Below are 23,227 nucleotides of genomic sequence, written 5' to 3' on the forward strand. Positions count from 1 at the left end.
ATTTTAGTATAAATACTATATTTATTAAATATCTTTACAATTCATTTAAATGTATTTACAGAACTATTCCTGCATAAGTTATACCTCAGACATGAAATTCACATAATTGCCTCTTAGGTAAGCATAGATGATAGTCTCATTTTAACAACAACAAAAAAGCATCCTCATTAGATACAGACTCAAGATTTGCTTCATTATTTCAGCTATCTTTGTAAGAAACTACTTCATACAGTCAGTTTCTACACACACCATCTGGTTTTTCCCCTGGAGAAGGGATGTCCGTTACCAAGAGAGGGAGATTCCATCACAACATCGCTCATATCCTTGCTAGACCTTCGCCTCCCCCTTCTCCCTGACTCAGTCCTGTCTGGTCCCAAGATCTGGGGTTTGTTTGGGTTTTTTTTTCAGCCATACCTTCTTCACAAACACAAAGAAAGTACATTTAGAGGCAAACTGTATGCCGCAGATCTCCCAAAGATAGCCATACAAGTAGCAAGGAACCACAGTTTTTCCAATTCACCACACCTTAGCCCTGTTTTACCCAAAAACTGGTCACGCTGCTGCGGAAACCCCAGCTCCTGCCAGTGCTGTGACACGGTTACTGGTGTACAGAACTCTTCCTTACATCACTGCTCCCAACCACCCGTCCCAAATACAAACTCTCTCCGCATCAGCTGAAAGCCAGCCCATGCTCTGCTCACCCATGCTTCCATTTCACAGAACACCTTTCTGGTACCTCCCTCTCGTGAATAGTCACAATAATCCAATTCCGAGGAAGTGTTACTGCTTCATGCATCGGTTAAAATTATTCTGATAGTATGGGCCCTGTCATTTCCTTTTCCACAATTTTTTTTGTGCGCAGACAGCTTAAGTTCATAGGAAGTAATTAGGTTTGATATGTTTAGAGTGCACATCTTAAAAACAAAACAAAACAAAAACAATCAAGCATGTGATAAAAATATCAATTCTTTATAATACAGTATTGCTTTATAAACAGATGGAAAAGCTATAAGCTTTACTGGTCTTTGGTGTGTCCGGTGAGGGATAAACTCATGATTTGTAAATCAAAATCCAAATTTGTTCTTTATTTAAAAAAAAAAAAAAATCACAACGTGATATGAGGCAAATGGCTTTGTAGATACTGCTCAGCTATGAACGGCTTTACCACGGAGCGCGAGGCTGGGCGTCACACCACCGGGCAGTGCGGTTCAGCTTCCAAGAAGGGGACCGAGTCTCTCCACTCAGGGATCACGGAGCCCGGCCCAGCAGTGGCAGAGCACAGCACAAGCAACACCGCGCGCAGGGGTAAGCACCTTCGCCATACTCCTGTCTGATCTGCAAACGTCTCCCAGTGGATAGCTCTGGAAAGTGAGGGGGGAATAATGAGGGCTGGGGAACCAGCGCGCTGAGAGCGAGCGGTCAGAGTGCGACACAGTCCAGGTCTGCAGGGGCACGGCTGTAAGGAACGTTCAAGGGAGAGAATAATTGATCAAATCTGCTCTAATCGAGAAGCGCGATAGTAAATACTGGAGAATAAAATGTAAAGACACTCAGATTTGAGAGAGAACCCCCCTCCCAAATGCTAGAAACGAAGCCCTGTACTGCAGCGTGAATACATTCCTCCTAACGAGACAGCTAGGTACAGCTTGTTCAAATGTAAAAAACAACAAGGACCGACAAGTTGTGCAAAGTTATCCACCACACACTGCTCCATGGATGGCAAACCAATTCGTTGTTCGGCGTCACTATAATCCTCCCCGTACCCTCACCAAAATAGTATTTTGGTCAAGTTAGGGTAGTTAAGGCATTTTGACAAGTAATTACAAGGTGATTTAAAATAGATAGTTAACATTACGCCAATTTAGGAATAGCAGATAAATTACTGAAGAGCTTCCAAATTAATCACTTATTCTTATTATAAATGAAATGCCTGTTACAAGCATGATGCATTGAAATATAGTAAAATGACATGTACATGGTACATGTTAAATGATCTTAAATAAAAGCTTGACATAGTTACGCAAATATACAGTACAAGTCCACAAAAATTCTTTAAACAAGTTGAGGTAACCTCAAACTTAAACAGTTTTAATACAATAAACCAGGTAGTAAAAATCTCCTTTTGAGAGCAGGTAAGATTACTTACTGACCAAGTTTAACTGCACTCACCTAAACAGCAACATTACCCGACTTTTTATATATAAAAACATGGCTTTAATTTATTTCTACATACTTTTCTACCAGCAAAAAAGTTAATGAAAAACTGACCAAAAATATATATATCTTTACAGCTATCGGCTTTTTGTACGAACCTCAGGAAAGAAAGGAAAGCTTGCCAGAAGGGGGGGGGAACAAGTGTGAGCTACTGTAATTCAAAAGGAAATGTAATATTGCAAAGTGGCTGTTAGATAACTGTAAACATCATTAAGGTTCATTCCAAAACCCCTAAACTTTAGTTACTGAAATGTAAGTTTCACTGATTATTCGTTAATAGTTTCCATTTACCTACTTACTGCTGCTGCCACAGCGTAAGCAAAGAGGTGCTTGTTGGAGTCAGAGATAAAGATCAACTGGACTCGAATTGGTGCCGCGTATTCTGTTCTACACAAGCGAGAATGGCAATTATTGACACAAATTATGTTTCATTAACAACAGAATTACCTATCAAAAGTGAAGATGCTCAGAGCTGAGGACGACCTGTTCTTTGTGCAACCTCCCACTGCAGCATTTACATCATCCCGCGCCGGCGAGGCGGGTTAAAATGCTGAAAAGACCTCAACTTTGGCCAGCTCAGCTTTTTGAGACTGAGTTAAAATTTTTGTCTTTTTTTAAAAAAATAATAATTATCCACAGCCAAAACATCCAGATAGCAGGCCCATTACGGACGAATGATCTGCAGAACTCTTAAGATCACAGTTAAGCACCTGAAATCACAAAACACATTTGCATCCATATAACTTGAACTAAGTATGTTTTCTGAAATTTTGTACTAGAAAAGGCTCCTAGGCTGACACCATGGATGGCAAGAGCAGAATGTTTACAGCAGTTATAAACCTCCTGAAAACCGGAGCTTAGAAACACGAAACCTCAGCTACCACTGTAACAAGACTATGCGTGTGAAACTGTGTCCTGCAACACACCCTTTAATGAAGAGTAAATAGAGTAATATGCCCCCGTGTAGAGGTTTTATCTATTGAATCTAGTTTGAAAGATGATAAGCCAATCCTACTCCTTTGAAAGTCACATTTCAAATGCGGTAACGACGTGGGATTGATCCTCCCCCTGTCAAGGACAATGACTAAGCTCTGAAAGACATGCTTCAAGCCTTGAGCTTCTTCATTTCTTGCTGGCAGACAAAGACCAGTGTAGTACAAGAGTGGTTCTTAACGAGGATTTCCATTGCAGCGGGCAACGAGCTCGAGAACCAGCTGTTGAGATCAGCTGCGAAGGAAGAAAGCAATCCTGCCAGCAGGAAACCGTATGTGTGAAGCTAGGAGCTCAGGGATAAGGAAAACGTCAGAAGCTGATGCTCCAGGCAGCTCAGTCTGTATACTCGGCTACAATAGAAAGAAGGACGGTGATGTCATCTGGTTTCCCCCCTGTAATAGAAGAAAAATAAAACTATTTCATCAAACCACAGTGGGTCATTTTCTTATAATCTGTGACATTCCCCAAGCAGAAAGCTCTTTAAAAAATAGTTTAAATATTCAAGAATTGTTTGTGTAGACACAAGAACTCTGCTTCCTCCACCTCCTTTCGACAATATACCTGAGGGTAGCTATGACATTTAACACAGCAAAAAAGCGCTCTCCTTGTAAGCTATAGTGAGATCACAAACCACTAGGAGTACAAACCTTGAACATCATTAGCCGGTAGAGCAGAAAGCCTGTTTTCTAGCCGACTATTTAATAAATGTACAAAAAACCTGATACTGCTTTGTAACAATCAAGCTGCAGTAAAAAGTCAGTATCTTCTCAGGAATCTCTACTGTAAATCAAACAGCTCTTGAGCATCTGCTCCAGCCCTGTATTACTGCATATCCTTCTAAAAGCCATTTCACATTTTTAGTAGTCACTTCTCAAACCTCAAACGCTAGAGCAATACACTCAAATCCTAGAGAAAAAGCTCAAAAAGAGGTATTTTATCATGTAGGAAGTCAAACCAGTCCTTTGGACTCAGGAGATCTGCAGCTTCATTATTGAATGATTGAGCTTGGTACAACACGGAGCCCAAGCTATCGGCAAGCTGAGACAAGTATTGTCCCTACCTTTAGAAAAGGCACTTAAGGGTCTTGCAGGAAATCCTGCCCTCCCGATATAGACATAGCGAGAACATCTTTACAAGCAGAATTGTATTTACTTATTTAAATTAAAAAAAACAAAAAAACCCCAGAAAGGTGTTTGATAAGACTCTGAACTCCGCCAAGTGTTAGTATCTTTTGAGAGCACAGGAAGTAGAACCAACTGAGAGATCAGGACGGGGAGGCTAATGGTACAAGGGTCAGAAATTTCAGAGAAAAGATAAAAAGAAATAAAACACCAAAGAGTGGGCAGAATCTCAGCTAAAAAGCATTGATAATAGAAGACCTTAAAAAAAACCCCAAACTCACACTCTCACACCCAAACCCAAGGGACAGGTCAAGTACAGTTTTCCCAAGAGCCTGGAGAACTCGTGTCAGGCAGGATTCCTGGGGCAGGAGTGTACATATTAGATTTAAAAAAAAAAAAAAAAAAAAAAATCAGCATGCTGTGTTCTCTGCATTCCAGCTGCTTCCCCACAGGCGGCTTCTGATCAGCCGGGGCCTGGGATGACCTGCGTCAGGAGCTGGGGGCCGTGCCAAACCCAGCGCTGGCTTGGCACTCTGCTGCCAACCACATTTCTTAATGCTCTGTTTTCCTGTCTCATTTTGGAACAACAGAATTTCATTTTGCTTAAGATTTCTCAAAGATAGCAGGAGTGGGAGGAGGAGAAAGAAAAAAAATCTTACCTCTCACATTCAATCCATTGTCACATGCAAACTGTGCAAACGGCGACATGTAAGTGGGATCATACGCCAGCTCGTGAGCTTGCTCAGCAATACTTCTTGCAGTCTGCTGTATACTCTCATAGTTGGAGTTCTAAATTCATGAGGGAAAAAAAAAAGTTTATTCTTACAAGAAAGTCTACCGGCAGTTGTTTTGCTGATGCCTGTCAGTTTTGTAGGTCCCTGACTGCCAGACCCCTCTCACAGATTAGGGCACTACTTATCCCTTTCTCTTCCATGGAACCCTCACCATCCGTTAGGCTTTAAAAATTTGGGTTAGGACTGCAAATCTTCACAACTCTATTCCCTAGCAGCAGCTGCAAGACTTGGTTTTGGAGGATTTGTAGAATTTAGAAATTTAGAAGACTAATACTCAAACTAAATAGTCTCACCAGAGGGAAGCAGGGAATTTGACAGTTAAACTAGCAGTTCGCACTGAGCCATCCTTCCCTCACAGAGGAAGCTCTGTGGAAGTAATTATGTTTTACCTTTAATGGGAAGTCGTACTTCTCTGCCCCTCTTACCCAAATCTACAAGAGCACGCTTCTCTCCCTTGGGGATAAGGGGCACTTCAAGAGTTAGATGAGAAAGAAAGTTTGCATGCTCAATAAATTTTATGGACTGCATTTTAAGTGCCTTTTTTTTTTTCCTGTTTCAGTAACTCTGCTGCTTTACTCCAAGACTCTTCTCACTCAAGCCAACATGACAACCACCATTCTTTTTGTTTGTAACTATTTTAAACCATTTGTCATTTTAAGAGTCTTCCCCGCAGTTTGGGGAATCAGTGGGCATTTAGACAATTAACTTTTGGCTGAACTTCACAGGGAACTTCAGTGCCTTTCCGGAACATGCCAAAAGATGGAGCTCAGCTTTCTTCCACAAGGGAATTCCTTCTCCAGCCTCCGCTCAGGCTACCCTCACCTCTGCGCAGCAAAAGGAAGGTGGGAGTACAGCAGAGAGAGGCATGAGCTGGCTGTAGCATAAGGAACAGCCATGCAGGTTAGCGCCCAGCCCACCAGGCCCTTCCAAACCACCACGGCATGCGGATACATCCTTTGCTAACTGGCTTAGAGCCTCTGTGACAGCTTGGACTCATTTTCCATTTCACAGCACAGCTATACGCTCCTCAATTTCAGACTGAATGCTGCACCAAGGGGAGAGGGAGAGTGGAGACTCCAGAGAGGGGGAAACAGAGTCGGTGGATGTACAGGGGCCTCTCAGACATTTTGTCTGTAAGGACCCATTCTCTGTCTGACACCACCTTTCAGTTAGTGTAGCTGCAGGATAAGAGCAGGCAAATTTTTTTTTATTTTAAAACCACACTATAATTCTACATGTTAGCCTTATTTGCATTTCATAACACCAAAAGAGTTTCCTTAGGGAGGTTATACATATTGATACCTCCTAAGTATACTTCCCTTTCTGTAAGTAGCCTTAAGCTACATGTTCTCATCCAAATTAAAATATTTTAATGTATTTTTACTATTTAAAAAGAATGTTTGTGGTCACTAACCTGGAAAAGTTACCATAAATTATTTTTTTTTTTACAGAATAGTAAAGATTTCAAGCACGCACAACCCACAATTCAGACAGCCTGTACTGCTGTACAATTACTGTTTTATAAGCCTTCAGAAAAGCTTCAAATTATTTTTAAATACACACCTCACCCCTTCAAATAACCTGTAATTTCATGTACATAATCTACGACCTGCAAGTAGAGATAAAATACAATGTGTAAGCCGCCAGCCAAGGGCGGTGCCTGCTCCTGAACATCTCCCCCTTCCTCCTCTCCCGCCCATCACCAGTGACAAGGTACCAGCTGCTACTCAGGAAATTTATGCCCAAGCTGCTGCTGCTGGATTCAGCCTGGCTGCAGATCCAAGAGACACTGGGGTCAGTGTCCCTTTCTGCTGCTCACATGCGGTATTAACTGAAAAGTCTCTAAATGACAGCACTTTGTGGTGGGGCTTTTACAGAAAATACAAAAGTTACGTGCATAAAAAGTAATGGTAGTAACCATGAGGGATAACCAGTGCAAAAAGATGTGAGGTTCAGAATACGCACACTTACCTTCAGCTTTTTTAACTCCTGCAGAATCATGTAGTCAGGCATGTTGTCAAACAGTCCGTCTGTTGCAGTCAAAATAATGTCTCCGAGTTGGACATCAAAGGAAGTACTATCAGCAGCATCAGGGCTGTGAAGATGACAGATACATTAAACGAGAAGGACTCCAGCTTTCACTAAGACACCAAGCAATGGCAAACTAGCATATCAACAGCTTTTGTAATTCACTACTGTTATGTGTTTTCCTGCAAAAGAAAAAAATAATCACTAACTGTGGAGCTTTTGCACCAGGATGGCTTGTCAAGAAAGCTACAACAGAAGAAGTGTGATTGCAAACAGGTAATGTTCCAGCTATTACACAAAGGATTTGCATTTAAAATTCCCAGATGAACAATCCTGCAATCTAATCTGCTTTGCAAGTGTATCTCCATGGAAACCATTAAGTAGAATGGCAGCTCAGGGCTTCCTTCTCACTCCTCTTAAATATGTAAGAGAGCTTTACTTGAAAGGACAATTCATAACAGGAACGGCCAAAACACTTAAGGATTCTGAATCACTTTCTAATGCAATGGAATATGAAACACGCCTGGAAATCACCACCAGGAGACTGTAGCCAATTGGTCTACTTATGTCTAATATATTACACAACAGCAAGAGGAGAAAATATCTATTTTGGCCACGAACATTGCTGCAAAATCTGATTCTCAGAAGCAGCATAATGACAAACATTTTTAAACGTTCTTCAGGGGTCTTGAAAAGGGAGAAACTGCTGCATCCCATGCCATCTGGCTACGCTAAAATGCAGAAGAGCTGCTCTGCTCAACTGATTTGTAGCTTTGGGAAGGTTAATAGAGCTAAGATTGCCTGCCTATTCCCATGTATAGCCAAATTTAACATTTAACTGGGACAACAAATGAAAAAAAGAAGTACTGGAGAAGCATTCAGACAACACACTTGAGTACTAATTAACGTCAAGAACAGTGCAGAAACTAGCCAGAAAGCTATAACCATGATTCAGAACTGAAGTGTGGGAGCTCATTTATCTTATGCTTTCCTTATTATGTGATGACTCAGATTGCTTTGCTTTCCTGACTTCCACTGGACGTTATCAATTATCCTTGTGCTTTTTGGTTTTGGTCTTCCCATGGATGACACAGAACGTCAGAAAAATCAAGATTTTTCTAGTTCTGGAATTTCAAACAATCATTTAATTTTAGTCTAATAAAGAGGTTAGATTATTTAAGGTTCTCATTTCAGAGTTCTACACCAGCTTCCTCTCTGCAGTCTTATGATGAAGTAATAATAAAACCACATGCAAGAATGGTCAGGAGTTTCAACAACTTAACCACTATGCTCAAAGAGCGCTATTTTGGCATTAAAAGTTAGAATATCAAGGCCGATGCGGTATCAAAAACATAAGATGCCTACTGCATTCTCCATATACTATGGTCATTCTTTGAAGATTCCTTTATCACCCTCCTGTATTCAGAAAGGGCATATCACTTTAATGAATGTATAACCATTGATTTGAGTGCTGCATTTTAAATACATATTTGAAAGCTGATTTTTTTAAAATTTATTTTATCTTACTGGTGAGACTTCACAAAGTCAGAGGATGGATCAGCCTGACATTCGTAGGGGAAAACACAAGTACAAGTATGCTTTTGAAACGACTCATTCCTGTGAACAGATTGTCCTTTCCTAATACTCTCATTTCCCAGCTTGATGTTCCGCCAAACAGTTTTTTTGCTCGTTTTGGTCAAATACAATATGCTGCGGGAAACACAGCTATTTGGAAACACAAGTTACAGTCACATGTCCCTCTGCTCTAGTCTCCAAGTACTTGCTACCTCACTGCCAAAATATCTAAATTAGCGTACTCCAAACCAGTCTCAAGAGAGCACAGACAGGGACTGGGAATGAAAGCCACTGATAAGACAAGCCACTCATGCAGGGTAACCGGTGCATGCACCGGCTGCAGTCTTATTGCAGCAGCTTTATTGAGTAACATCTTTCTATGGATCAGAACACGCCTAGCGCACACCACAGACTGTGGGAATATGCCACCATCAACAAATATTCGTTAGCCCAATAAATTTGGACTGCGCAACAGCGTACAAAATATGTTAACTACAAGGTGAGAAATGTTCATGTTCTCTGAAGACAGGGGCAGTTATAAGACCCTTTGACTGGATACGTGCTTAAATCCCACGCGCTATGATGCGCTGTACAAAGAGCACCGGAGTAGCAAAACTGCAACACTTTGGGAGCTGATCACATACAGATAAAAATTTAAGATCCTCTCCCATCTTACCTGTCACTTAAGACAACCCCTTCTGCTTCTGGTGGAGCTATTGACAGTTGGAACGGAGTGTTGAAGTAATGCTGTTGCTCATCAGATCGATGTACTACTTCTCCTCCCCTGACTACCAAAAATCCAGAATCTCCCAAGTTGGCTGTATGTAAACGATGACTTGTTCTGTCCAGAACTACTATACAAGCTGTACTGCTTCCTGGAAGCAAACAGAACATGAGAACTGGAGTTAGCCTTACAGAAATTGTTCATTCTCTCACCGATTTAATTCATAGTCCAATTATTCAAATATTTATCAAAGCATACAAATCAGGAGAAATAGAAATACTCAATAATGCCAAATTAATATACACTAAAAACAGCAAAATGATAGAAATCTTTGCAAGACAAACTATGATTTTTTTTTTTATAGAACTTACTTTTCCTGCTTTGATTTTGGTAAACACATTATGCTGACAAATACCTGTTTTGTTCCACTTTATTTACAGTTTTCCATCCCAACATACGTCAGCACATTCTGCTATAGGACTGGATTTACAGAAGTCACATAAAATACTGAAATTCCAAAATCATTGAGATAATAGAATTCTAGTAGCATCCACACAATGCTAGGTGCTCTCCACACAGTTTCACTCATCAGCTGTAAATAAACCACGCCAAGTAAAGAACCGCTTGCAATTAAGTATTAGGTGTTATTGCATTACTCTTGTCAGAACACTAAAATGCTTTTCTTCATAGTACGGCTCTGTAGAGCTGTCTTCATATTTAAAAAAATATAATAATCCTGTCAACTTCAGGATACTAACCTCACAAGTTTGAAGAGAACATATTTCAGAGACAAACACTATTCCAGATTAAAGTCAGGCAGAACGGAAATATATCTACTTGTCAACCATGCTCGGAACTATCCCAGCCATGCTTGAGGGCACTGAGGAATTCCGATTCATTCACTGGGAAGGAGCCACCAACTGTGCTTGGTTGCAAGCCACAAAAATAACTGTATTGCAAAGATACCCATCCACAGACTAAGTCCTTCACAGCAAACAGCAATCCCTTGAATTCTGCAAATAGGATAGCACATCCACCAAAAGAACTTTTGTTCCTGAAGAGGATGAAATACAGCTAAACCATTTCTTCTTGACTTCTGCCTCTAACATAAGTCCCCATATCACCGGCTGCTGAATAGTCTTCATCTTCTATCGTTCTTCCAGCAGAAGTTTCCAAGCACAGCTACATGCTGGACAGACCACAGGCTTGCAATGAGCTAAACTTACAACCAGGCTTGCTAGTGCACAAGTCCAGCTGGCTCTAGGCATCACCTCCTCCAGATGTTTCCCTTTCTAACACAGGGAGTTCCCTGCAAATCACTTGCACTTAATTTATTCTCTAGAGAATACATAAGACCTTCTCCACTCTTAGTGGATGCTAAGTCAAAGCAGTATTTTAGGAAAAAATTCAGATTTTTTGTGTGACAGCAGCCAAGATCGTTCTGCAATACAAGAATAGCGTTTAAATAAATGGCACAGTTTCCTCCCACTTCAGTTTTATTTTAAAATATTTGCTAGATTCAATTCTGATGAATTAGGTATCAAGACTTAAAGCACAACAGCAAGGAAAAGTTATTGCCTAATGAATCCTCCTTAACGAAGTCTTCTCCCTTCACTTTATTTGAAATAAATTCTAAATGTTCATCACTCTGGTAATTCCAGGGTTTTATTTCTACTTCTAAAAATACTGTTCTCAGTTAAAGGAGAAACACTAAGCATCATTAGTTTCAAATTCTAACTCTATTAGCAGAGTGTAACTAGGAGGCCATGTGTGGAATGCAGATCTTGTGACTCAGCATATGCTGCTTTTCAGAATTCGAAAGGTCAAGCCAAGCAGGGCTGCCTTCGTCTACAAAGCTGTTGTGAGAGCTCTCACCAGTGGCCCACTTTGTAGATCACTTACAGCTACATCTGCTTTGCACAAACAAACACTATTAAACACACAAAATCCTAATGTAATTACCGACCACTGCTATTTTAGTGATACTTAAGGTCACTTCTGAGGTTCGAACCTATTCTTTAGGCATATAATGCGAGAACATCTGTTCCGAAGCTCAGCAGGCAAGTTAAATATAGCTTACACAGCACTCTTCTGGCACAGAAGTTTAAGGTCAGGTGAGAAGCATGCATATCATGCAGGGTAACACTTTCTTGGTGCATAAGAGGTCACATGCCCTTTAGAAAAGTATTCTGTTTTCAAGGTTGTCAGCTGAGGCTGAATGGCACCTCTCTATCTGCTCACCACTCCACCACCAGGCAGCTGGATGCCCTGTCTAAAACTTTGACACAGAACATGCTAAGAAGCTACTTTAGTTTGCTTTCAAAAAAAAAAAACCCTTTAATAAATCCTCCACAAAGAATTATAAAAATAATACACGGTACCAGTGAGCGTATGATATAAACTACTTAAGTCAACCAATTAGGTTTCAAGTTCATTGGACATAAAAGGCAACAGGAGCAGTAAGGCAAGGAATGAGCAGAACTGCACCCAATTATCACCAGAAAATATTTTTGCTTGCATAGCTTAAGCAAAAAGCCACAACCAACCATTAAGAGTTTTCAACGGAGAACAATTATTTATACATCTGTAACAGAGAGAATGAGTGCACATGCCATAGCACATTCTACTGCTGAACTTGTTTTGCAAACTCTCTGCAAGCACTGCTGAACTACCACCCTTTACACATAAAGGCTGTTTGCCTTTAATTTTTTTATATATATTTATACACACACACACACACACAAACATTCCCTGCATTACTGATGTATCAAGCCAGTTTTTAAACATACAAAAGAAAATAAGGATGCTACCAAGACAGCTACATTTCTACATTTTTTAGTTAATTAAGAGAAGATTACTGCTGGCAAATTTGTTGTAGAAGCTGACAACAGATTTAAGCAACCTTGACTAAGTACATGTCTAGATAACACACAACACAGACCCAATTTATATATTTTTGCTCTCTTACCAAGTAAAGGTACTTTGTTCTGCAGCAGCTCACAATAACCTGCAGTGAGAATCCCAACAGGATTACTTGGTACAAACCGTCCTTCTTTTACTAAACGTTCACATGTTCGCATTAGAGTCCCTGAGAACTGAGAAGGGTCAACCCCATAGTCTCTCCAGCCACCTACACCATCTGCTACCCCTAGAAGAAAACAGAAAACTAGAGTTATATGAACAGAAATGGTTTTCAAAACATTTTTAATTTTTGACATCACTTATGATATTCAGTAACTAAAAAGTAAGACATAGCCCCTGCTTGAAAAACATTTTTGATTAAGAAAAAATTTCTAAGCATTTGCAAGATAACTTCTGACATCACCTCCTATACAAGTCTCTAAATACAATCTGAATTGCTGAAGAAAAGGTAAAAGTCTAATGTTGAGAACTCTGAGGAGGCTGACTTCACTAGAGAACAACTAATGGGGAATTTGGGGGGAAGGAAGAGGATTCCATCACATTAACCTTTGATTAGCCCCCTGAAAAGGAAGAAGAGTTTTTATTAGTTTTAAATGTGAAGGTTGTTAAGATTTTAAACAGGATAGAAATTATAAAGAAGCTCTTCCTCACTATTCAGCAGCCCAAAGGTTTTTTTCTCAAGCTACTTGCTCACATGAAGGATAATGCTTTCTCTTTGGTAGTATCAATTTCTGTGGAAACTAAACTTCCATTTTAAAAGTGTGTTCAAAATAAAACATGTAACCAACACAAAGCTGGGTCCTACCCCTGCAAGGATAGTTTGTTGCTTACAGCTTCAGCCAAGCAAGAGAATGAAAATTGACTGTGATCCAGTCAATTTTCATTCATTCAGTTATCCAAAACAACCTAGATATCAGAAAACCAGACCAATTCTGCCACAGCCTGGGAAGTTTCTGAGCAACCACAGAGGCAAATAGTGAAGATGCACATAGACGGGGGGGTGGTCAGAGGGAGAGAAGCAGCAGATAGGACATTCTGCTGGCCATTTGGCTAAAGCATTTTGAACTTCCTCAATTAGCTTTAACAATAAAAGTAAAATACTGTCCAAATGTATTGAGATAAAAGTATTTCTACTTGGAAATTTAAAAAAAAAAAATCTTTCTGCTCCTCAGCATGTAAGGGACTAACCATTTCAAGCACAGGTTTCTGTAACTTAATAAACTACTACGTTCATGACAAAAGCATGAAGAGCCAATTTCAGAGTTCAGATTGTGCTCAAGAACAACAGTCTCCTTGGGAAGAAAAGGTGCTATTAGCAAAGGCATGAAAATTTGACTGAGAAAGTGAAACTAAGTTTGCCTCATCTACAAATGCCCTTCACATGGGACACCATCTGAAACTGAGACGGAAGGTTTAGAGTCGACCTTGGCACGAACTATAATCTGCCAGGAGGTTATAGCCCGATTCTGAACAGCCTATCAACATTAATCAGATTTCTCCCAAAAATAGTGCACAACCTTTCAGACACCTGCTTTGTCCATTTGCTTTCTTAGAAGAACGCTACGGGAAGGCAGATCCCTGTATTCACCTCTTCAGACCAGACACTGGGAAGAAGCTCATGCAAAAGCAACCCTGGCATTCTGGTTTCTCCAAGAACAAACTAATCCTCTCTTTACAGGACCCACAACTTCAGGTTAACACTGGATAAACCCTTTGCTTTCTGCTGCCGCGCAAACAAGTCTAGAATAAGAGATTAGTAAGAAAAAGTTCTAGATGGAGAACTTGAAATAGAAACTAAGCTTCAGTTCGGACGATGATGCTTGCTTTACATGAAGTAACCAGATGAGCAGCTTTTTTCCCTTATGATGAACACAATCCAGATAATGCTTTTGCTAGCTGAATACAGCATTGCTTCACTGACAACAGGGTTAATGCAATGAAAAGATGATGTTTGAGAAGTATTGTCCAAAGCTTTTGGCTACTAAGGTGGTTACAAAACACGCTCAGAGTTAGAGTTCCCTCAAGCAATCAGTACACCATTTTTGCATTAGTCTTCTTGGGAAACATTTAAACAGAAACACTACTAGTATACGGTACAAGAAAGCTGTCATAGCAAGCACCTGATAAGGTTAATTATCAAAGCCTATTTCAATTTTTAAAGCAAAAATAAGAATATGCCACCTGATTTTCTTTGCTCACTCCTTACTCCAGGCAGGAAATCTGAATCCGTAATCATGGCAGCACACTTCATACTCTATCTTGAGCCATGAAATGGCTTTGTCTGTCTGCCTTCCTGTCTGCTTTTTGCAAGCTATAAACAGCTTTAAGTACATTCTGCCCGCGCCATCCAAAACAATCGCCCTCTAGACGGTCCACAAGTAGGTCCTCTGACTTAGCTTTATACCATACCCGAGAGAACAGATTGTCTGCTTAAGAATCAACACGACAGTTGTGTGGTCCCTCACCACTGGCACAGAAGCAAACGGGACCACCGCATTCATGAGCGGGCCCCCAAGTATGCTTCCACTGTAACACCTCCACAACACCTCATCAGCTCACTAACTCACATACCACCACTGCCATCTATTTCTTGTCCTTGCCCAAAACGGACAATGTGGGTTTTTTGCAAAGGTTTGGGGTTTTTTTCCTTTTTTTTTTTTTTAAACTGTATCTCTTAAAGAGGATAGGTCAGTTCATTTAATTTAAGCTAAATGACCTTGTTGGCTCCCAAAGCATGGTTCATGAACACTGCCAGAGCAGTCAAATGCTTCCTCCTGCTCCGGCACAGAGCCAGGAATTACTGCTGCCATTGAGATCAGTGGCAGTACATGGGCAAAGCACATTCAAGAAGCCCTACACCACACAGTGCCACCTAGAAAACATCCACCTTTATTGGTTTTGCCTTAAAAGAAGATTTTTACATTCCCTAAGATCTTTAGCCATCCTGTCCTACCTTCAGCATGGTTTTAAAATAAAAACAGTATCTTTACATTCTACATTCTCAACATAAACTAAACAGTTTCATGGAAAAGGAATATGTGATTTTAAAACAGATTGAATAAACTGCTACTGAAATAGATGAAATATAAATAAGAATAAAGTTTAAGAAAACTTTGTGGTATTTGATATACAGCAAACAAGGAGTAAAACTATTTGTGAGATATTTCAAACTCCAGAAGTAGCAAGAACTGAAAACTCAACCCATAAAAATGGACTGAATTTTGTGTAATAGCATGTTTTCTCTCTGTCACCAATGGAAAATTCAAAGGTACTGCCATTGGCAGTATCGCTGCCAAGGAATAATGCCAAGTTCTGTTCATTTAGATTACCTTTGTTTTCATCTAACCGCCCCCCCCCCCCGTCACTATTCAAAATAACTACTGTTTTATCAAGTAAAAAAAAGATTATTCAGGTTTTTATTTTCTTATATTTCATCACAAAACATTAAATATTGTCTTCCAGTATCCACCATTTAACTTAAAATAACCATCTTACAAAATAGGAATCACAGGACATTTAAGACAAACTGCATGGCTGAGAAGAATTGCTGAAATTGAACTGTACGTAACACTTGATATTTTCTAAACTACTCAGTAAATCAGAAAATTTTATAGAAAGATATTTTTTAGATATTCCCTGTTCAAGCCTATACAGAAATTACACAAATGTCCATGTGACATAGTGAAATGCCTGTGGCTAGATGAACAACCATTATAAATAAAGCATTTCATAATTTCACAAATTACTTCAAAAGAATAAATGCTTCTCAAGTATTTAACTATATTATGGAGACCTTTCAGAACCTTTGAGTTAACACTCCACTGCGTTGCCTTCTGCTGGAAAATGCACAAATGCTACTGCCAGATTAAACACTCGCTGCATGTGTCGGTCCAAAAACTGGCTCTAATTTCTTAAAGATTCAGCGTATCAAGATCTCTCATAGACAGACAGTGGTAATGAAGTCTCAAGACAAAGCATAAGCAACTGATGCTGCAGCACTGAAACTGAGCCAGCACAGATACTGGCACTGAAACTTGTTAAATTTTATTTCAAAATGCTAAAAGCACCTGGGAATAAAATACCAGTTGAAATGCAAATGTAAAGTTGTCTTGACTGCCAGCACCTAAGTTTAACTGCAGAAGCCCAGGGAACAGCCAGCCAGTGCTGAGACTAGTAATATGTGCTTTTCACTGCAGATTTTTAAGTCAGATCCAGATATTCTATCTAGTTCAGAGCAAATAAAAACTAAACAGGCTTAAAATTCAGAACAAAATCATGATACTAATCAAACCCTGTTTAATATAAGTAGTGTTGTAGTTCTGGCTAGCTGGCAAACCAACCTGCCCATAGTCAGAGTCCAAAAGTATCACCCTGTCCCAAAAATCTCTTGAAAGACAGATACTTTCAAACATTGCATCAGCTAATAATAATAATCACATACAGAAGCGCCAGGCAGGCACAAGCGTGCCAGCAGGAATTGCTTTTGCAATTCACTTTATAAGACACACCATGCATCCTACTGAACTTTAAATTTCTTGAGATCCTTACCTGAATTAGCAACGAATCACTGATAAAAGAACGTCAAAAGGATATACAAGTGACTGAAATTACTTTGCATCAAACATAGAAGAAAGGCTAAAATGGTAACAAAGTGCAATCTGTTGCACTACACAAGTTTGAAATACAGCACCTAATATTTGTCAATGTATCAGCATTGAGATAAACTGATAAGATTTCTTGTTTTATCAGTGATGAGATAAATCGCACACATACACGGGTTCTCCACCCAAAGCAAGTCACATGCTCAAGGCCAGCACTAACTCTCCAGGGGCTTCACTGGCAGTGTGTATGGGATTACAATGTTTCAGCCAAATGGTCTCTACTTCCCCCCCTCCTCAGGTTTTGACAAAGAAATAACCTGGTTAAATACAAATCCCTAAAGGCAGATTGTGCGTGACCGATAACCAGTTACAAAAGGAAAGGTTACTTATTCACACTGTGCATTTTAAAAGTTACAGTAGACCTTAAACTACCCTTGCATTAAACAGAGAGGTACTGGAAGAATAACTGGCTAAGTGATAATGAGCAACAAGCAGCAAGAGGCAAAGCAAGAGATGATGTTGAAGAACAGACTGAAGGAGAAACAAGGAACTGAAAAAATTAAAATTACACATCTATTTCCAGGAAAAAGCAGCAGAGTTCCTTATATCATCTTTTTTTCCTGCTACAGTACATTATTGTTCCTGAAACAGGTTTTTACCAGGTAGATCTTGTACCTATTTTATTTAAGTCTGAGAAATTGCTCAATGGATTTTGGGAGCTATAGGAGAACACTAAACTATTATTTATTGCTTAACGTTTTTAGAAAACTTCCCTACGTAGTTATAACTACTTAATCTCTCAGTGTTGAGCAACCAGTTAAGCTGAACTGCTACTGGTGGTTGGCACTTTGGTGATAAAAGGGATGGGTACTGCAGACAGACATCAGCTAAGCTGTACTGAAATTACTTACAGTTTGAATAATCTCAGGGCTCACAATATTAATAGCGCAGATGAACCAAAGTAAACAGCAGGAGGTTTTTGCAACATTTTCTGCAACACAGGTATGATTAACACCTCACCTACTGTACTGTGTTCAGCTTTGCTTATTTCCTTCCGTGTTTTCTGATCGAACCTGCTTTTCGTTCAAGCTAAGATCTGCATATGAATGGAAAATTGTCCACTATCAACAAGTATCAATAGCACTTACAATTAAAATGTGTTCAATTACAAATTCTGATCAGAATATGTTGTGTGCAATGCCCTTCCAGAAACCGTGGTAAAGATGAATAACCAGATTTTAGTTTCATTCTCAGAAAGAGAGCTACCACACTTCTAAGAGGTTACATTCAATGCTACTTACAAACAGCTCTGCTGACATTTGGATTAGCTGTACTGACAAGAACGTCAGTGAATATGATTATTAATGGAGATGTTTCTCTACAAATGACAGTACTTATGCTCCCATGTTAAAAAGAAAACTAAATTTGGTCTATTACAGACTAAGACACATACACAAGTTTTTTCAAATCACCGATTGCTCCCTCTAAGATGTCCTCAGTTCTCCCAACAGAGTAGGCGAAAGGCTACTCCGAAGCAAGCAGATGACTTACTTCCTTTAGTGTGATAAGTTGTGATAAGGCAGCAATCTCTTTAATAGATATGATACCAAATAAGCCACTTAACATAGTCTTACATGACCTTCAGGCATCAAAGTAAGAATCCTCCTCTATATTTACCAGAACAACCTTGACATTTCATCTACAAATCCTTTTATGTTTCGTAGTTTACTTTTGATGACAGACTAACAATGTTCCAGGGGCTCTGTCACTCTAGAGTTTTACATACCTCCTATGCAGGCTGCTGACAAACTTCATTTTCAAGTAAAGGTACCTTTCAGCTTAGTGTAGCTGCCCTACAATACCAACCCCTCCTTCCCCCAAAAAAATTTAAAATCAAGATCTGCAGCAGATAAAATCTGGCAACTGTTCTAACTTTGCAGTGGACAAACAGTACCCCGCTGCCAGGCAGTTTTTTCCTACTACTGGTGGACAGAAATAGTTTGGAAGACTAGGCAAGTCACACTGGCTACACCCAAACTTCTACCCAGCACAGACATTGTATAAGTGATGCTGTCACGGGATGCACATTGGTTGCTGTAATGTTTCAATAATGAGTCACACAACAGCTTGGAAAATCCATAAAAAACTAGCAAAGACATCAAGATCCTGATACGGCAGGAATAAGCAAGAAAAGGCAGATCCCAACGAAAGAGAAAACAATCACCAGCATGAGACTTCTCAAGATTTATAAACAAGCTTCAATGTTTAGTTTTGTTGAATAAGTGAAATATTTATACAAAGCGTTTAAGTTCATTTTTAAAATTTGTGGTTTGCTTCCTATGCACCAAAAATTCAACTCCTATGCTAATTAGAAAAAAAACCAGAGGTGTCAGTTTCTGAAGAGGTTTGGTTTTCAGCTTAAAAGGACAGAAATGTTGTTTTTGAAAGTTAAAGGCATGTGTGAAGAGGTATATAAACATCTACCAAGTCTCAAGAAGATATCTGAACATTTTGAGGAACTGGACAACCAAGACACTGACAGAAAACATATAAAAAGGTACAATATGGTACAAGCAGCAGCAAAAAGGAAACATGAGCCTGAATCATAAAGCTCTAGAGATTAGTATTAGTAGTAAAGCCATTTCCTTTTCTCAGAGTGATCCCAAAGGAAACACTCTGGTTTTGAGTTTCTTGTTTCTCCCTGTGCTCAGGATGGGAAGAAAATGTGCAACTTTAACAGGTATGTACCAGACAGAAGTAAAAATAAGAGACAAAACCTTCAATGATTCAAGCACGCCAGTAACAGGCCTTATCAAGCCATTAACAACTATAGGAGTGTTGGAAATAACACGAATCTTCATAAGCTTTCTGTTGATCTTACTATGAAAGGATAAAGCATGGACTAGAAGACATTTAATTTTCAGCCTTAAGACTATACATCATACATATAACAAAAGAACTGATTAGCATTTTTCTATCTGCTATGAACACATTGCCTACTTAAATTTTGTTTGACCTAAGAAAATGAATCCCCAAGTACTCATGCCAAACGGCTGGGAGTAGCTCTTTCACTATTACACCACACCCATATCCATCCCACACAGGCATGCTTCCCATATATTGGTTCTAGAAAGGACTGGCACGGAAGAATTTTAAATTAATTATCTGGCATGGCTTTGTCACTGATGACTACTAAGCCAGACTAACTCCAAGTGATACACTTGAAATTTACTGTCCTCTAAAAGCACTCTTACTGCGTCTAGTGTTCACTTTAGCTAAAACCACATGAGCCTCTTCATTAAACTAATATTGAAAAATGAAGCTTGAAGAACAACAGTTTGGCTCAGCTAATTTTGTTGAGGCGCAGAGTTAGGTGGGTATTGAGTTAGTACAAAATTTATGAAGGTCTTTAAAAAATAGGTGTGGAACCTCAGATTTGCAGTGAGATTAAGAGGAATTGAGGGCAGGAAGACACTGGTGCTGAAAGTCTTTTTGCAGCAGTGTGGAAAAGCTGGATGACAAAGGGAGAGCAGAGAGACAATCGTAGTAGCAGAGACAAGGAGAAAACTACTATGCCTGTAAACTTAAGAACTACAGATGAAGAAAAAGCATCAAGTTAGATTGCATCAAAACCCATCCTGGGCATTACTGTTTGCAGAATGTGCAGTGATTTGGGGGTTTTGGTATGCATATTGGAAAAGCAATAAAGAACTAACATGAAAATAGCTTTCCAGGGGGAAAAATCCACAACCCAACAGCTTTTCCATTTAAATTCTTTTCTTCTTGGTACTTAAGACACCCTGGTCTGAAGCTTTCTTTGCTGTTTGATCCTTAAGCGGAGTTGCAATTCTGTTTTGTTTTCAAGTTGCCATGAAAATTAATGCAAAGACCAACTTAGAAATGCAATTCTCTGTTGATTCCAGCAGAAAGACAAGCTGTAGGTCCACATATGGTAATTACCAAATATGGCCAAAAAACCCTAAACATCATCAAACGGGTCTAAATCTACTCGCTTCCCCATGCGAAGAGTCTGCCAAAGTAAAGCAGATTCTGCATTTCTCTTACAGGCAAATGCCGATTGCTGACTTATTTATCAGTGCTGGCCTACTATGAACTTTAAAGGCAGCCAGCCTTAGTCACGTGTTAAAGTAAGGTTGTCCAACAGCTAATTCTAATAGAAAAAAGTTTCTCTGCAACAGGCACAATGGAAAAGATGCAGAGTATCTAAAATGCATTGACCAGTTTTCCCAATGTCCTTGAAAGCCGTAGCATCACCCTTAGAGTAACAGCTCCCTTGAGAATAATCAGCAATACTGTTACCTAGTACCAACTTACAGCTTCCTGAAAAAATGTCTCAGCTATATTAAACGGCAACCGAGTTACAATGGCAGCACCAAATCGTAAAGAATCACCAAGCACTGTCACATCATGAGACACTGCAGCACAATCCCACCAGTTTTAAATTAAAGAAAAAAAAAGAAAGAAAGAAAAGAAAAAAGGGGGGGAAGGGGTTTTTTAATGTCAAAGTTTTGGTGAAAATTTACTTCTGTCAGTTGTTCAAAAACTAACTTTTGCAGAGTGTCAGCCAAATTCAACCTTGACTACACAGGAGAAAGGTCAAGCGCTGTCAAAAGCAATGCTGCTCATAAAGTGAAGATTCCATTGATTATCAATAATTATTCACTACTTCTAAAATTTGAACCCTTAAGATTCATTTCACACGTGAATCCAAGCCAGAGAGTGTAATCAGGATAGAACAAATACTGAAATTGAAGTTTGACATTTGAAACCAGTCTCAATGTCACTTTGCCTTTCACTTGACAAGGACACAGCACGCGCCAGAATCAGGAAGTGTGTGTTTCAATGATCCTTTATGTGGAAATGCAATACATACATATGGGGCTTGGTTAGGTTTTAAAGTGAAATGCACTACAAGTTGTTTCTCGGAGCCGCTAGGCCTTACAGGCACCTACAGGTGACACGCCAGGGCTGGGCCCCGATGCCCGGCACCCACACCACCTCCTCCTTAAGGTGGGCTGCGCGAGGTGGGCGCCGTGCTGCAGCAAAGAGCACAAGAGCTTTCTTTTGAAATGGGGAAGAAAAAAAAAAAAGAACTACTGACGCTGACATTTACAGGCAGAACTGGCTCCTTTGTCTGCGCCCCAAGACCGAGCCGCTTCACCATGTGCGGCTCAAGGAGGGGAGATCACGACATCGACGCCAAAGCCACCCCAGCACTCCCGAGCAGGGCCCCGCCAGCACTCACCCAGCACATCTGCCGACCGGTGCCGGGCCACGAAGCAGGCGTCATCCCCGTAGCACATGCCCTTCTTGAGGATGCCCTTGCGGAAATCTTTGCCAAAGCCACAGCTAGCTGTCACCAAGCTGTAGTCACGGGAGTCCGTCTGCGAGAGGCCGCCCAGGACTGCCCGGGCTACCAGCCTGCCATAGGACAGCACCGAGAACATGGCGTGGGGCGCCCAGCAGCCGAGAGCCAGGAACGCGGGGAGCCACCGGCGCAACCGCCTCCTGACCTGCGAGCGCCCGCCGCAGGGAGCCAGCCTTCCCCTGCCCGCCGGCCGGCTCGCCTCAGCGCTCGCCTCAGCCCTCGCCGGCCCGCGCTGCCCCTCCTCGGCCCGGCCCCCCGCCCTCCCCCCCCGCGGGCTGCCTCGCCCCTCCGGGCCGGCTCCCGCCCTCGCCCCCGCCGCCCGCGCTGCCCCTCACGCCCCGCGCGCCGGCCCCTCACGGCCGGGTTGCCGGCAGCGCCCCCGCCTTCCGCGCCGCCGCCGCCGCCACCTCCCCCCCCCGAGGGGGGGCTCTGCCTCCTCCCCGGCCGGCCGGCGCTGCCCTGCGAAGGCCTCCGGGCGCCCTTCCCGCCGCGCCGTGGGGTTGCCCGGTCAGAGCCGGCGGTGCCCGCTGCGCCACCCTCGCACCCCGCCGGCCGCAGCCGCCATCTTCACCGCGCGTGCTGAGGCCCCGGCGCTCAGCGAGCGAGCGAGCGAGCGAGCGGGGGGGCGGGCGGGCGGCGAGGTCAGCCCCGCCCCGCCCCAGCGCGCTTGCGCAGCAGCCGGCGGCCACCCTCATTGGCTCCCCGCCGCGTCTCATTTGCATGCTGCAGGACAATAACACGGCGCATCTCCCGGCAGCCCCCGCGGCGGCTGCTGCGGCACGGCGGAGCCGAGCGGGTTCCCCCCTCCCTGCAGCGTCCCGGTAAAGCGGCCTCGGAGCCCCGCAGCTCCCAAACGGCCGTGTCGG

The 23,227-nt window shown here is 41.4% G+C and overlaps 1 protein-coding gene across 1 annotated transcript; it reads right to left on the reverse strand.

Moving 5' to 3' along the window:
* Positions 1–12: 12 nt before the first annotated feature.
* Positions 13–22,591, reverse strand: PPTC7 (protein phosphatase targeting COQ7). Its single transcript, XM_054844199.1, has 6 exons — positions 22,239–22,591; positions 12,418–12,597; positions 9,402–9,600; positions 7,094–7,217; positions 4,988–5,117; positions 13–3,599 (listed from the first exon to the last, which is right to left on the reverse strand). The coding sequence occupies exons 1-6, from the start codon at positions 22,438–22,440 to the stop codon at positions 3,541–3,543; spliced, it is 894 nt and encodes a 297-aa protein (XP_054700174.1). The 5' UTR covers positions 22,441–22,591; the 3' UTR covers positions 13–3,540.
* Between the last annotated feature and the right edge of the window lie 636 nt (positions 22,592–23,227).

The sequence above is a fragment of the Grus americana genome, chromosome 16 (genome assembly GCF_028858705.1).
Source record: "Grus americana isolate bGruAme1 chromosome 16, bGruAme1.mat, whole genome shotgun sequence".
Taxonomy (NCBI): domain Eukaryota; kingdom Metazoa; phylum Chordata; class Aves; order Gruiformes; family Gruidae; genus Grus; species Grus americana.